We start from the raw sequence: 16,616 nt of genomic DNA, 5'->3' as shown, positions 1-16,616 counted from the left end.
ACTTTTCACACAAAAATATCAAAGTTCACAAAATAGCTTAATATCGTATTTGGAAACGTTTTAGACCATTATGAGCATTTCGACAAAACTTTTTCACAAAAAATATCAAAGTGCTTAAAATCACATTTGAAACCGTTTTAGACCATTTTGAGCATTTCGGTTAAACTTTTCACACAAAAATATCAAAGTTCACAAAATAGCTTAATATCGTATTTGGAAACGTTTTAAACCATTTTTAGAATTTCGACAAAACTTTTTCACACAAAACATCAAAGTGTACAGAATAGCTTATTATACCATTTGAAGAAGTTTTAGACCATATTGAGCATTTCGAAAAAACTTGTTAACATAAAAACACCAAAGTGCTTAAAATATCTTCAAATCGCATTTGGAGACGTTTTAGACCATTTTGTGCATTTCGATGAAACTTGGTTACACAAAAATATCAAAGTGCTTAAAATCACATTTGGAAACGATTTAAACCATTTTGAGCATTTCGACAAAACTTTTTCACACAAAACATCAAAGTGTACAGAATAGCTTATTATACCATTTGAAGACGTTTTAGACCATATTGAGCTTTTCAAAAAAACTTGTTAACATAAAAACACCAAACTGATTAAAATAGCTTCAAATCGCATTTGGAGACGTTTTAGACCATTTTGTGCATTTCGATGGGACTTGGTTACACAAAAATATCAAAGTGCTTAAAATTACATTTGGAAACGTTTTAAACCATTTTGAGTATTTCGACAAAACTTTTTCACAAAAAAGATCAAAGTTTACAGAATAGCTTAATATACCATTTGAAGACGTTTTACACCATTTTGAGCATTTCGATAAAACTTTTCACACAAAAATATCAAAGTGCACAAAATAGCTTAATATCGTATTTGGAAACGTTTTAAACCATTTTGAGCATTTCGACAAAACTTGTTAACATGAAAACACCAAAGTGCTTAGAATAGCTTCAAATCGCATTTGGAGACGTTTTAGACGATTTTGTGCATTTCGATGAGACTTGGTTACACAAAAATATCAAAGTGCTTAAAATCACATTTGAAACCGTTTTAGACCATTTTGAGCATTTCGGTAAAACTTTTCACTCAAAAATATCAAAGTTCACAAAATAGCTTAATATCGTATTTGGAAACGTTTTAGACCATTATGAGCATTTCGACAAAACTTTTCACAAAAAATATCAAAGTGTACAGAAAAGCTTATTATACCATTTGAAGACGTTTTAGACCATATTGAGCATTTCGAAAAAAACTTGTTAACATAAAAACACCAAAGTGCTTAAAATAGCTTCAAATCGCATTTGGAGACGTTTTAGACCATTTTGTGCATTTCGATGAAACTTGGTTACACAAAAATATCAAAGTGCTTAAAATCACATTTAAAACCGTTTTACACCATTTTGAGCATTTCGACCAAAAATTTTCACACAAAAATATCAAAGTGCACAAAATAGCTTAATATCGTATTTGGAAACGTTTTAAACCATTTTGAGCATTTCGACAAAACTTTTTCACAAAAAATATCAAAGTGCTTAAAATCACATTTGAAACCGTTTTAGACCATTTTGAGCATTTCGGTAAAACTTTTCACACAAAAATATCAAAGTTCACAAAATAGCTTAATATCGTATTTGGAAACGTTTTAGACCATTATGAGCATTTCGACAAAACTTTTTCAAAAAAAATATCAAAGTGCTTAAAATCACATTTGAAACCGTTTTAGACCATATTGAGCATTTCGAAAAAACTTGTTAACATGAAAACACCAAAGTGCTTAGAATAGCTTCAAATCGCATTTGGAGACGTTTTAGACCATTTTGTGCATTTCGATGAAACTTGGTTACACAAAAATATCAAAGTGCTTAAAATCTCATTTGGAAATGTTTTAAACCATTTTGAGCATTTCGACAAAACTTTTTCACACAAAACATCAAAGTGTACAGAATAGCTTATTATACCATTTGAAGACGTTTTAGACCATATTGAGCTTTTCAAAAAAACTTGTTAACATAAAAACACCAAAGTGCTTAAAATAGCTTCAAATCGCATTTGGAGACGTTTTAGACCATTTTGTGCATTTCGATGAAACTTGGTAACACAAAAATATCAAAGTGCTTAATTTCACATTTGAAACGTTTTAGACCAATTTGAGCATTTCGATAAAACTTTTCACACAAAAATGTCAAAGTGCACAAAATAGCTTAATATCGTATTTGGAAACGTTTTAGACCATTATGATCATTTCGACAAAACTTTTTCATAAAAAATATCAAAGTGCTTAAAATCACATTTGAAACCGTTTTAGACCATTTTGAGCATTTCGGTAAAACTTTTCACACAAAAATATCAAAGTTCACAAAATAGCTTAATATCGTATTTGGAAACGTTTTAGACCATTATGAGCATTTCGACAAAACTTTTTCACAAAAAATATCAAAGTGTACAGAAAAGCTTATTATACCATTTGAAGACGTTTTAGACCATATTGAGCATTTCGAAAAAACTTGTTAACATAAAAACACCAAAGTGCTTAAAATAGCTTCAAATCGCATTTGGAGACGTTTTAGAACATTTTGTGCATTTCGATGAAACTTGGTTACACAAAAATATCAAAGTGCTTAAAATCACATTTAAAACCGTTTTACACCATTTTGAGCATTTCGATAAAACTTTTCACACAAAAATATCAAAGTGCACAAAATAGCTTAATATCGTATTTGGAAACGTTTTAAACCATTTTGAGCATTTCGACAAAACTTTTTCACAAAAAATATAAAAGTGCTTAAAATCACATTTGAAACCGTTTTAGACCATTTTGAGCATTTCGGTAAAACTTTTCACACAAAAATATCAAAGTTCGCAAAATAGCTTAATATCGTATTTGGAAACGTTTTAGACCATTATGAGCATTTCGACAAAACTTTTTCACAAAAAATATCAAAGTGCTTAAAATCACATTTGAAACCGTTTTAGACCATATTGAGCATTTCGAAAAAACTTGTTAACATGAAAACATCAAAGTGCTTAGAATAGCTTCAAATCGCATTTGGAGACGTTTTAGACCATTTTGTGCATTTCGATGAAACTTGGTTACACAAAAATATCAAAGTGCTTAAAATCACATTTGGAAACGTTTTAAACCATTTTGAGCATTTCGACAAAACTTTTTCACACAAAACATCAAAGTGTACAGAATAGCTTATTATACCATTTGAAGACGTTTTAGACCATATTGAGCTTTTCAAAAAAACTTGTTAACATAAAAACACCAAAGTGCTTAAAATAGCTTCAAATCGCATTTGGATACGTTTTAGACCATTTTGTGCATTTCGATGAAACTTGGTAACACAAAAATATCAAAGTGCTTAATTTCACATTTGAAACGTTTTAGACCAATTTGAGCATTTCGATAAAACTTTTCACACAAAAATGTCAAAGTGCACAAAATAGCTTAATATCGTATTTGGAAACGTTTTAGACCATTTTGAGCATTTCGACAAAACTTTTTCACAAAAAACACCAAAGTTCTTAAAATAGCTTCAAATCGCATTTGGAGACGTTTTAGACCATTTTGTGCATTTCGATAAAACTTTTCACACAAAAATATCAAAGTGCACAAAATAGCTTAATATCACATTTCAAACCGTTTTAGACCATTTTGAGCATTTCGATAAAACTTTTCACACAAAAATATCAAAGTGCACAAAATAGCTTAATATCGTATTTGGAAACGTTTTAGACCATTTAAGCACAAAAATATCAAAGTTCACAAAATAGCTTAATATCGTATTTGGAAACGTTTTAGATCATTATGAGCATTTTGACAAAACTTTTTCACAAAAAATATCAAAGTGCTTAAAATCACATTTGAAACCGTTTTAGACCATATTGAGCATTTCGAAAAAACTTGTTAACATGAAAACACCAAAGTGCTTAGAATAGCTTCAAATCGCATTTGAAGACGTTTTAGACCATTTTGTGCTTTTCGATGAAACTTGGTTACACAAAAATATCAAAGTGCTTAAAATCACATTTGAAACCGTTTTAGACCAATTTGAGCATTTCGATAAAACTTTTCACACAAAAATGTCAAAGTGCACAAAATAGCTTAATATCGTATTTGGAAACGTTTTAGACCATTTTGAGCATTTCGGTAAAACTTTTCACACAAAAATATCAAAGTTCACAAAATAGCTTAATATCGTATTTGGAAACGTTTTAGACCATTATGAGCATTTCCAAAAAACTTTTTCACAAAAAATATCAAAGTGCTTAAAATCACATTTGAAACCGTTTTAGACCATATTGAGCATTTCGAAAAAACTTGTTAACATAAATACACCAAAGTGCTTAAAATATCTTCAAATCGCATTTGGAGACGTTTTAGACCATTTTGTTCATTTCAATGAAACTTAGTTACACAAAAACATCAAAGTGCTTAAAATCAAATTTGAAACCGTTTTAAACCATTTTGAGCATTTCGGTGAAACTTTTCACACAAAAATATAAAAGTGTAAAAAATAGCTTAATATCGTATTTGGAAACGTTTTAAACCATTTTTAGAATTTCGACAAAACTTTTTCACACAAAACATCAAAGTGTACAGAATAGCTTATTATACCATTTGAAGACGTTTTAGACCATATTGAGCTTTTCAAAAAAACTTGTTAACATAAAAACACCAAAGTGCTTAAAATAGCTTCAAATCGCATTTGGAGACGTTTTAGACCATTTTGTGCATTTCGATGAAACTTGGTAACACAAAAATATCAAAGTGCTTAATTTCACATTTGAAACGTTTTAGACCAATTTGAGCATTTCGATAAAACTTTTCACACAAAAATGTCAAAGTGCACAAAATAGCTTAATATCGTATTTGGAAACGTTTTAGACCATTTTGAGCATTTCGACAAAACTTTTTCCCAAAAAACACCAAAGTTCTTAAAATAGCTTCAAATCGCATTTGGAGACGTTTTAGACCATATTGTGCATTTCGATAAAACTTTTCACACAAAAATATCAAAGTACAGTGCACAAAATAGCTTAATATCACATTTCAAACCGTTTTAGACCATTTTGAGCATTTCGATAAAACTTTTCACACAAAAATATCAAAGTGCACAAAATAGCTTAATATCGTATTTGGAAACGTTTTAGACCATTTAATCACAAAAATATCAAAGTTCACAAAATAGCTTAATATCGTATTTGGAAACGTTTTAGATCATTATGAGCATTTCGACAAAACTTTTTCACAAAAAATATCAAAGTGCTTAAAATCACATTTGAAACCGTTTTAGACCATATTGAGCATTTCGAAAAAACTTGTTAACATGAAAACACCAAAGTGCTTAGAATAGCTTCAAATCGCATTTGAAGACGTTTTAGACCATTTTGTGCTTTTCGATGAAACTTGGTTACACAAAAATATCAAAGTGCTTAAAATCACATTTGAAACCGTTTTAGACCAATTTGAGCATTTCGATAAAACTTTTCACACAAAAATGTCAAAGTGCACAAAATAGCTTAATATCGTATTTGGAAACGTTTTAGACCATTTTGAGCATTTCGGTAAAACTTTTCACACAAAAATATCAAAGTTCACAAAATAGCTTAATATCGTATTTGGAAACGTTTTAGACCATTATGAGCATTTCCAAAAAACTTTTTCACAAAAAATATCAAAGTGCTTAAAATCACATTTGAAACCGTTTTAGACCATATTGAGCATTTCGAAAAAACTTGTTAACATGAAAACACCAAAGTGCTTAGAATAGCTTCAAATCGCATTTGGAACCGTTTTAGACCATATTGAGCATTTCGATAAAACTTTTCACACAAAAATATCAAAGTGCACAAAATAGCTTAATATCGTATTTGGAAACGTTTTAAACCATTTTGAGCATTTCGACAAAACTTTTTCACAAAAAATATAAAAGTGCTTAAAATCACATTTGAAACCGTTTTAGACCATTTTGAGCATTTCGGTAAAACTTTTCACACAAAAATATCAAAGTTCACAAAATAGCTTAATATCGTATTTGGAAACGTTTTAGACCATTATGAGCATTTCGACAAAACTTTTTCACAAAAAATATCAAAGTGCTTAAAATCACATTTGAAACCGTTTTAGACCATATTGAGCATTTCGAAAAAACTTGTTAACATGAAAACACCAAAGTGCTTAGAATAGCTTCAAATCGCATTTGGAGACGTTTTAGACCATTTTGTGCATTTCGATGAAACTTGGTTACACAAAAATATCAAAGTGCTTAAAATCACATTTGGAAACGTTTTAAACCATTTTGAGCATTTCGACAAAACTTTTTCACACAAAACATCAAAGTGTACAGAATAGCTTATTATACCATTTGAAGACGTTTTAGACCATATTGAGCTTTTCAAAAAAACTTGTCAACATAAAAACACCAAAATGCTTAAAATAGCTTCAAATCGCATTTGGAGACGTTTTAGACCATTTTGTGCATTTCGATGAAACTTGGTAACACAAAAATATCAAAGTGCTTAATTTCACATTTGAAACGTTTTAGACCAATTTGAGCATTTCGATAAAACTTTTCACACAAAAATGTCAAAGTGCACAAAATAGCTTAATATCGTATTTGGAAACGTTTTAGACCATTTTGAGCATTTCGACAAAACTTTTTCCCAAAAAACACCAAAGTTCTTAAAATAGCTTCAAATCGCATTTGGAGACGTTTTAGACCATATTGTGCATTTCGATAAAACTTTTCACACAAAAATATCAAAGTGCACAAAATAGCTTAATATCACATTTCAAACCGTTTTAGACCATTTTGAGCATTTCGATAAAACTTTTTACACAAAAATATCAAAGTGCACAAAATAGCTTAATATCGTATTTGGAAACGTTTTAGACCATTTAAGCACAAAAATATCAAAGTTCACAAAATAGCTTAATATCGTATTTGGAAACGTTTTAGATCATTATGAGCATTTCGACAAAACTTTTTCACAAAAAATATCAAAGTGCTTAAAATCACATTTGAAACCGTTTTAGACCATATTGAGCATTTCGAAAAAACTTGTTAACATGAAAACACCAAAGTGCTTAGAATAGCTTCAAATCGCATTTGAAGACGTTTTAGACCATTTTGTGCTTTTCGATGAAACTTGGTTACACAAAAATATCAAAGTGCTTAAAATCACATTTGAAACCGTTTTAGACCAATTTGAGCATTTCGATAAAACTTTTCACACAAAAATGTCAAAGTGCACAAAATAGCTTAATATCGTATTTGGAAACGTTTTAGACCATTTTGAGCATTTCGGTAAAACTTTTCACACAAAAATATCAAAGTTCACAAAATAGCTTAATATCGTATTTGGAAACGTTTTAGACCATTATGAGCATTTCCAAAAAACTTTTTCACAAAAAATATCAAAGTGCTTTAAATCACATTTGAAACCGTTTTAGACCATATTGAGCATTTCGAAAAAACTTTTCACACAAAAATATCAAAGTTCACAAAATAGCTTAATATCGTATTTGGAAACGTTTTAGACCATTTTGAGCATTTCGACAAAACTTTTTCCCAAAAAACACCAAAGTTCTTAAAATAGCTTCAAATCGCATTTGGAGACGTTTTAGACCATATTGTGCATTTCGATAAAACTTTTCACACACAAATATCAAAGTGCACAAAATAGCTTAATATCACATTTCAAACCGTTTTAGACCATTTTGTGCATTTCGATGAAACTTGGTTACACAAAAATATCAAAGTGCTTAAAATCACATTTGGAAACGTTTTAAACCATTTTGAGCATTTCGACAAAACTTTTTCACACAAAACATCAAAGTGTACAGAATAGCTTATTATACCATTTGAAGACGTTTTAGACCATATTGAGCATTTCGAAAAAACTTGTTAACATAAAAACACCAAAGTGCTTAAAATATCTTCAAATCGCATTTGGAGACGTTTTAGACCATTTTGTGCATTTCGATGAAACTTGTTCACAAAAAATATCAAAGTGCTTAAAATCACATTTGAAACCGTTTTAGACCATATTGAGCATTTCGATAAAACTTTTCACACAAAAATATCAAAGTGCACAAAATAGCTTAATATCGTATTTGGAAACGTTTTAAACCATTTTGAGCATTTCGACAAAACTTTTTCACAAAAAATATAAAAGTGCTTAAAATCACATTTGAAACCGTTTTAGACCATTTTGAGCATTTCGGTAAAACTTTTCACACAAAAATATCAAAGTTCACAAAATAGCTTAATATCGTATTTGGAAACGTTTTAGACCATTATGAGCATTTCGACAAAACTTTTTCACAAAAAATATCAAAGTGCTTAAAATCACATTTGAAACCGTTTTAGACCATATTGAGAATTTCGAAAAAACTTGTTAACATGAAAACACCAAAGTGCTTAGAATAGCTTCAAATCGCATTTGGAGACGTTTTAGACCATTTTGTGCATTTCGATGAAACTTGGTTACACAAAAATATCAAAGTGCTTAAAATCACATTTGGAAACGTTTTAAACCATTTTGAGCATTTCGACAAAACTTTTTCACACAAAACATCAAAGTGTACAGAATAGCTTATTATACCATTTCAAGACGTTTTAGACCATATTGAGCTTTTCAAAAAAACTTGTCAACATAAAAACACCAAAATGCTTAAAATAGCTTCAAATCGCATTTGGAGACGTTTTAGACCATTTTGTGCATTTCGATGAAACTTGGTAACACAAAAATATCAAAGTGCTTAATTTCACATTTGAAACGTTTTAGACCAATTTGAGCATTTCGATAAAACTTTTCACACAAAAATGTCAAAGTGCACAAAATAGCTTAATATCGTATTTGGAAACGTTTTAGACCATTTTGAGCATTTCGACAAAACTTTTTCCCAAAAAACACCAAAGTTCTTAAAATAGCTTCAAATCGCATTTGGAGACGTTTTAGACCATATTGTGCATTTCGATAAAACTTTTCACACAAAAATATCAAAGTGCACAAAATAGCTTAATATCACATTTCAAACCGTTTTAGACCATTTTGAGCATTTCGATAAAACTTTTTACACAAAAATATCAAAGTGCACAAAATAGCTTAATATCGTATTTGGAAACGTTTTAGACCATTTAAGCACAAAAATATCAAAGTTCACAAAATAGCTTAATATCGTATTTGGAAACGTTTTAGATCATTATGAGCATTTCGACAAAACTTTTTCACAAAAAATATCAAAGTGCTTAAAATCACATTTGAAACCGTTTTAGACCATATTGAGCATTTCGAAAAAACTTGTTAACATGAAAACACCAAAGTGCTTAGAATAGCTTCAAATCGCATTTGAAGACGTTTTAGACCATTTTGTGCTTTTCGATGAAACTTGGTTACACAAAAATATCAAAGTGCTTAAAATCACATTTGAAACCGTTTTAGACCAATTTGAGCATTTCGATAAAACTTTTCACACAAAAATGTCAAAGTGCACAAAATAGCTTAATATCGTATTTGGAAACGTTTTAGACCATTTTGAGCATTTCGGTAAAACTTTTCACACAAAAATATCAAAGTTCACAAAATAGCTTAATATCGTATTTGGAAACGTTTTAGACCATTATGAGCATTTCCAAAAAACTTTTTCACAAAAAATATCAAAGTGCTTTAAATCACATTTGAAACCGTTTTAGACCATATTGAGCATTTCGAAAAAACTTTTCACACAAAAATATCAAAGTTCACAAAATAGCTTAATATCGTATTTGGAAACGTTTTAGACCATTTTGAGCATTTCGACAAAACTTTTTCCCAAAAAACACCAAAGTTCTTAAAATAGCTTCAAATCGCATTTGGAGACGTTTTAGACCATATTGTGCATTTCGATAAAACTTTTCACACAAAAATATCAAAGTGCACAAAATAGCTTAATATCACATTTCAAACCGTTTTAGACCATTTTGTGCATTTCGATGAAACTTGGTTACACAAAAATATCAAAGTGCACAAAATAGCTTAATATCGTATTTGGAAACGTTTTAGACCATTTAAGCACAAAAATATCAAAGTTCACAAAATAGCTTAATATCGTATTTGGAAACGTTTTAGATCATTATGAGCATTTCGACAAAACTTTTTCACAAAAAATATCAAAGTGCTTAAAATCACATTTGAAACCGTTTTAGACCATATTGAGCATTTCGAAAAAACTTGTTAACATGAAAACACCAAAGTGCTTAGAATAGCTTCAAATCGCATTTGAAGACGTTTTAGACCATTTTGTGCTTTTCGATGAAACTTGGTTACACAAAAATATCAAAGTGCTTAAAATCACATTTGAAACCGTTTTAGACCAATTTGAGCATTTCGATAAAACTTTTCACACAAAAATGTCAAAGTGCACAAAATAGCTTAATATCGTATTTGGAAACGTTTTAGACCATTTTGAGCATTTCGGTAAAACTTTTCACACAAAAATATCAAAGTTCACAAAATAGCTTAATATCGTATTTGGAAACGTTTTAGACCATTATGAGCATTTCCAAAAAACTTTTTCACAAAAAATATCAAAGTGCTTTAAATCACATTTGAAACCGTTTTAGACCATATTGAGCATTTCGAAAAAACTTGTTAACATGAAAACACCAAAGTGCTTAGAATAGCGTCAAATCGCATTTGGAGACGTTTTAGACCATTTTGTGCATTTCGATGAAACTTGGTTACACAAAAATATCAAAGTGCTTAAAATCACATTTGGAAACGATTTAAACCATTTTGAGCATTTCGACAAAACTTTTTCACACAAAACATCAAAGTGTACAGAATAGCTTATTATACCATTTGAAGACGTTTTAGACCATATTGAGCTTTTCAAAAAAACTTGTTAACATAAAAACACCAAACTGATTAAAATAGCTTCAAATCGCATTTGGAGACGTTTTAGACCATTTTGTGCATTTCGATGAGACTTGGTTACACAAAAATATCAAAGTGCTTAAAATTACATTTGGAAACGTTTTAAACCATTTTGAGCATTTCGACAAAACTTTTTCACAAAAAATATCAAAGTGTACAGAATAGCTTAATATACCATTTGAAGACGTTTTAGACCATATTGAGCATTTCGAAAAAACTTGTTAACATAAACACACCAAAGTGCTTAAAATATCTTCAAATCGCATTTGGAGACGTTTTAGACCATTTTGTGCATTTCGATGAAACTTGTTCACAAAAAATATCAAAGTGCTTAAAGTGCTAGTGCCACACTTTCGACAAATACGACATTTACTATTATCAGTATCAAGAATAATATATGTAGATACTGTGTTGAATTGAGTTTCAATAATAAATTGTTATATATATGGAAAAAAAAGCAATATGTGTGTCGTTATTTGGTCACGAAATGTTACCTTTCGACATTTGTGTGTGACGTCACAGCCATAACACCGACGATATCGAGAGGAGGAACTAACCTGCATCTTGCGCCTTATAACACACCCCGCGGCGATCACAACAGGCTTACTGAATATTTGTTATGGATTCCGAAAGCGATTTAGAAAGTGTTTCATCAGATAGACCTAGTAGTAGTAGTTCATCATCAAGTGATGAGGAAAATGGTACTGGCCTTATAATACCATATAATTTCGAACCACGTTTTGAGGAACATGAATTACAAGACATTGATGAAGAAGCCCAAGGTGAAGATGTTGACATGATGGCTGCACGCCTGGATAATTTAGAATGGTAGGTGTTCCCCTTGTGGTTGTTGTAGTGAAGCGTCTGCTTGATTGGGCTAGGCCTAATTAATCAATCGAAGCTAGAGCTACCTCAGTGTTTCTAAATTCTAAATATACAATCGATTTTGTTTTTTTTTTCAAATTTTGTGAGATGCCATACGTTAATATAAAGTCCCCATCATATTGTTTGATGATTATTAGATGGGTCGGATTTGGGACGGTGGTTTAATAAATAGGCTACTCCTTGGCTTGGCTTTGATTATAATAATAGATAGACTAGGCCTAAAGTATTAATATTCTGGTCATAGTTCAAATGGGCAAGTGCTAATTATATTTTCATTAAGCAAACATTTGAATTTCACTTGCTTGAGTGACTGCTGATATGATCAAGTAATTATAATCATAATAATTAGTTTTATAATGACTAAATACATTTTTTCATCTTGTTCAGGTGTTCCTGTGAACATTGCCAAATCATGGGCTCAGGGGAAGAGTGCATCTGCTGCAAGGAGTGCGAAAACACAAGTGCTAAACTTGAAGACAATGTCAATCTGTTCAACAATGATGCTCCATTCTCCTGCATCACAAATCATCCAGGTTTCAAGTCTGTTGCTCTTGACCCTTGGGTGCTGGAAGTAGCATGGCTTTCGTATAAGCAACACTATGATAAGAAAGTTATCTATAACGGACCAAAAAACAAAAAGTACCGTCACATATCGTACAGACAGTATGCCCGATGGATACATGGATATGTCGGAAAAAATATCCGTATAGTGCTTCCGTCTTGTGTTGTCTCTTGCATAAGAGCACATTTCCCACCACCTGGAGATGACCCGGTTTTTACAGGATTTAAATTACCAGACCTAAATTAAAACAGCCATAGCAGCATTTTAATTTTCTTATACTATTTAGTATTAGTTTAATAATTTTTTGAAATTAAATAAAGTAATAATGTATACAATTTGCAACTCATTTTGATTTTATTGCTTCTCTCATTCATATACATCTCCAATACATTGTTATTGGGGAAAAAATGAAAGAGTCTGAAAATACAGTACATTGTGAATATTTCAACAATTTTATTATGTCTACAATAATATGCTGTGTTCAATTCATTTATATGAATGTACATATAATTATGTTGATGCGTTATTCAAGAGTCTTCTTGAGGTTGTTATGGAACCAAATCGCAGCATTTGAAAGACCTGAAAAAAGTGCCAAGTGTCAAGTTATTATTGCTTTTTAAACCGGCTTGTGTGTTGGGCAACTGCAGCACTTTTTTCAGGTCTTTCAAATGCTGCGCACAATGATGGTGGTATGGTCTCTGTAAATGCATCTAGATTTGGTTCCATAACAACCTCAAGAAGACTCTTGAATAACGCATCAACATAATTATATGTACATTCTGTTAAAAGTTTTTTAACAATGTAACCCCCTTTCTTGTACTTGGGAAATGATATTACGTATTCCTTTTCTCCAGCCTTATTTACCATTTGTTCTCTGGTACTGTTCTCATTATAGTGAAGAGCAGCTATGAAAAGTCGACTCTTCATTCCACTATATGAAAAGTGGAACATTTTAGGAGCGAAATGATTAATAAGGCTATGGTACCCTTCCACTGATGACGTTTGCCCATGAGGTGAAGAATTGCGAATGTCCTTCACCAACATTTTGGTTTCAACAAATTTTTGTAAGGCATCACAAGCTTCAGTATCAGCAGTCAACCACTTTGTTAACCGTTGGTCTGAAGGAGACATTACCGGATGGGCACATTCCGTATATGGTTCAGGATGTCCAGTATGAAGATTTTGTACATGTCTTACCACAGAATTCCACTTTGCTTCAATGATATCTTTTTCATCAATGTTGGTGGACATTACACACCAGTAATAATGGTTAGAAATAGATTTTTGCCAATTACCTAAAAGGTTACACGATTTTTTTGTTGATATGGCCTGAATCTTTTTCTTAATACTTTTTGCAATGTGCCAGCAGTCAAAATAATGCTTAATGTCTGGACAATTATCCCTTAAATATTTTTGTAGTTGTCTATGTCTATCGGAAACAATTGTACTTATATTTACTTTGAAATCTTTAAAGACATCCAATGTTTTTTGTAGACCCTTCAGTTCCATATGATAAGATGATTTAACATTACTACTCTGAACTAATTCAACATTCAAAATCTTGTTTTCGGTCAAGTCAACTGATGTGTATGAACCATATTTTGCACTGTGGCCCATACTGTCACAGCGTCCATCTACTCCAATAGAAATATCCTTGCCCTGTAATTCAGCAAAGTGCTTATCCCTTTTAAAAAACCAAGTATTCCTTACAACTCTGTGTAAGAAATTTTGTTGGTGACGGAAAAAAGTACGTTTACTAATGGCGCTCACGTTGATACTTTTTAGCGCTCTTAAAAATTGTGTGGGTGTTGAGCCAGAAAAAAGAATAGCCCCACTTAGTAAAATATTACCCATTGGGGTACCTCTAGCTTCTGGCTGACTTTTCCACTCGCGGTTAGTGTGGCAACATAAGCATCTTATGTTTGCAATAAGCATGCTTCCCTTGTTACGACAACATACTTGAACTTTACTAGAAAAACAGGAAAGGCATATAGAAAGTAGCATCAGTAGCTGATTGTGAAAAACAATGTATTTTGGCTGTCTATGTGCATCCCCATTAAATCCTTTCATCTCATCATCTTCCATCTCTGTATCCTCACCATCTGAAACTGATACATCCTCTTCAGGTCGATAATCTGAATCGCTATCATCTTCTGTCGACTCATCAAAATCTTCATCATCTTCATCAGACGATTGTTCTTTGTATGTTGGTTTGGCTTTTTTGGGTGCCACGACTTTAGCTTTGCTCATTTTTCTTCGCCGAGCACGTTTTCTTTGCTTTCGTGTCTGTGTGCCTCTGGACACCATAAGAGGCTTATCGCATACACTGGCCAGCTCCTGTTCATCCTCTTCCTTATCCTCTGTTCCAGTAATGAGCTCCCTGATCACTCTCGCCTTTTCCCTTTTAACAAATGCTGACCTGTTGGAATGAATATTAATACTATTAATAAATAAATATCAGACAAACCTAAACATTTTTTTTTTTATTTATTGAATCTATTACACTAACCTCTGTGCTGTACACTCTTTGGCCACCTGACCACCATCGTCGGATGTCTCCCTCACAACATGTATTGTTGGTACCGCTGTTTTGGCATTCAGTAAAAGCCTAAAAGTAGTGAGGAAACCGTTGTCCAGTTAATATTAAGGGCAAAATAACGCAAGCAATATAATTATAATATAGTTGTTAGTTCCCGCTTACACCGACAGGACATTCTCCTACTGAGCATAACAGTGTAGGCATTGACTACCCTCCATCATGATTGTACAGCATTCAGTAAGTAGTACTAATTAGGCCTGGCTAGGCTAGCCCTATCCCATTATTATATTATAATAAGCCAAATACATAACAACTAGGCCTAGCCTAGTTGAGTTATCTGTGTGTGTAGGCAAAACTAGTTACTAATACTTATTATGTTATGTTTATTTAAAGATAAACCAACATAAAGTAAATACTATACACATATCAGGCGGAGCAACTGTACTGTATGTATGTAGTTTTATTGTTACTGCAAATTATGTGCCCGCGCGCCTAGAAGCTAGGCTTGGCCCAACAGGCCCATCAATAGCGACGGCGAACGTATTTTATGCAGTTTTTGTTGAAGGTAAAATATTAAAAGTAAATTCATCTAATTAACAAATACCTACTTTGTAGCTAGACCAGCTTTGAATTGACCCATGTTTGTAAATGAATCGTCTGAAAAATGCTTAAAACAAAGCACTGATCGAGCTGTGGGTTTCCATTTATCGCGTTTTGTACGTACAAATCTTGTCCATTGCCTGGCGATGAAACTGTCCTTTGGCCACCGAAACAATAAGTTATTTTCATGATCACAATTCGCAGCAACACAGCGAGAAGGCATATTGATTTATTATAATAGATAAATAAAAAAGTAGCTGACAATAATAATAGTTGAACAATAACAATTAGTACCAGTAGAAAGCAGTATGCAGTATATAATATTAGTAGTAAACCAGCGTCTCATGCATGCACGTGTGTTGTTTTAAAAGGCGGAAGTAGAATGTCTTCTGCCTGTGACGTCACGCTTATAAAGTACGATGGCATATTAACGTTCTTAATTAAGAGGTGATTACGGCCATACCGTTAAAAGTAGGTCAATGCAAATTTCGGTCAAGATTTATAGACATTAAATCTACCCAAAATATCATTAATATCTGAATTTAAAGACTGTGGCACTAGCACTTTAAAATCACATTTGAAACCGTTTTAGACCATATTGAGCATTTCGAAAAAACTTGTTAACATGAAAACACCAAAGTGCTTAGAATAGCTTCAAATCGCATTTGGAGACGTTTTAGACCATTTTGTGCATTTCGATGAAACTTGGTTACACAAAAATATCAAAGTGCTTAAAATCACATTTGGAAACGTTTTAAACCATTTTGAGCATTTCGACAAAACTTTTTCACACAAAACATCAAAGTGTACAGAATAGCTTATTATACCATTTGAAGACGTTTTAGACCATATTGAGCATTTCGAAAAAACTTGTTAACATAAAAACACCAAAGTGTTTAAAATAGCTTCAAATCGCATTTGGAGACGTTTTAGACCATTTTGTGCATTTCGATGAAACTTGGTTACACAAATACATCAAAGTGCTTAAAATCACATTTGAAACCGTTTTAGACCATTTTGAGCATTTCGATAAAACTTTTCACACAAAAATATCAAAGTGCACAAAATAGCTTAATATCGTATT

At 31.7% G+C, this 16,616-nt stretch overlaps 2 protein-coding genes across 2 annotated transcripts; one reads left to right on the top strand and one right to left on the bottom strand.

The window, feature by feature from the left end:
• Positions 1-11,283: 11,283 nt before the first annotated feature.
• Positions 11,284-12,840, top strand: LOC144855658 (uncharacterized). The gene is made up of 2 exons (XM_078713572.1): positions 11,284-11,774; positions 12,219-12,840. Exons 1-2 carry the CDS (start codon positions 11,566-11,568, stop codon positions 12,637-12,639), a joined length of 630 nt encoding a protein of 209 aa, XP_078569698.1. The 5' UTR covers positions 11,284-11,565; the 3' UTR covers positions 12,640-12,840.
• Positions 12,841-12,993: 153 nt separating this feature from the next.
• Positions 12,994-16,095, bottom strand: LOC144855297 (uncharacterized). The gene is made up of 3 exons (XM_078713113.1): positions 15,541-16,095; positions 14,903-15,001; positions 12,994-14,812 (listed from the first exon to the last, which is right to left on the bottom strand). The coding sequence occupies exons 1-3, from the start codon at positions 15,753-15,755 to the stop codon at positions 13,000-13,002; spliced, it is 2,127 nt and encodes a 708-aa protein (XP_078569239.1). The 5' UTR covers positions 15,756-16,095; the 3' UTR covers positions 12,994-12,999.
• Between the last annotated feature and the right edge of the window lie 521 nt (positions 16,096-16,616).

Source organism: Antedon bifida, chromosome 11 (assembly GCF_963402885.1).
Source record: "Antedon bifida chromosome 11, ecAntBifi1.1, whole genome shotgun sequence".
Classification (NCBI taxonomy): domain Eukaryota; kingdom Metazoa; phylum Echinodermata; class Crinoidea; order Comatulida; family Antedonidae; genus Antedon; species Antedon bifida.
Note: the sequence above shows the minus strand (reverse complement) of the source record. Positions and strands in the feature narration are given on the sequence as shown.

What these genes read in the sequence shown, in the direction of transcription:
- LOC144855658 (XM_078713572.1), top strand. Translation starts at nt 11,566, where the DNA reads ATGGATTCCGAAAGCGATTTAGAAAGTGTTTCATCAGATAGACCTAGT. An exon ending in CGCCTGGATAATTTAGAATG is followed by an intron (nt 11,775 to 12,218) that starts GTAGGTGTTCCC and finishes CATCTTGTTCAG; the next exon opens with GTGTTCCTGTGAACATTGCC.
- LOC144855297 (XM_078713113.1), bottom strand. Translation starts at nt 15,755, where the DNA reads ATGCCTTCTCGCTGTGTTGCTGCGAATTGTGATCATGAAAATAACTTA. An exon ending in AAAGCTGGTCTAGCTACAAA is followed by an intron (nt 15,002 to 15,540) that starts GTAGGTATTTGT and finishes CACTACTTTTAG; the next exon opens with GCTTTTACTGAATGCCAAAA. An exon ending in AAAGAGTGTACAGCACAGAG is followed by an intron (nt 14,813 to 14,902) that starts GTTAGTGTAATA and finishes TCATTCCAACAG; the next exon opens with GTCAGCATTTGTTAAAAGGG.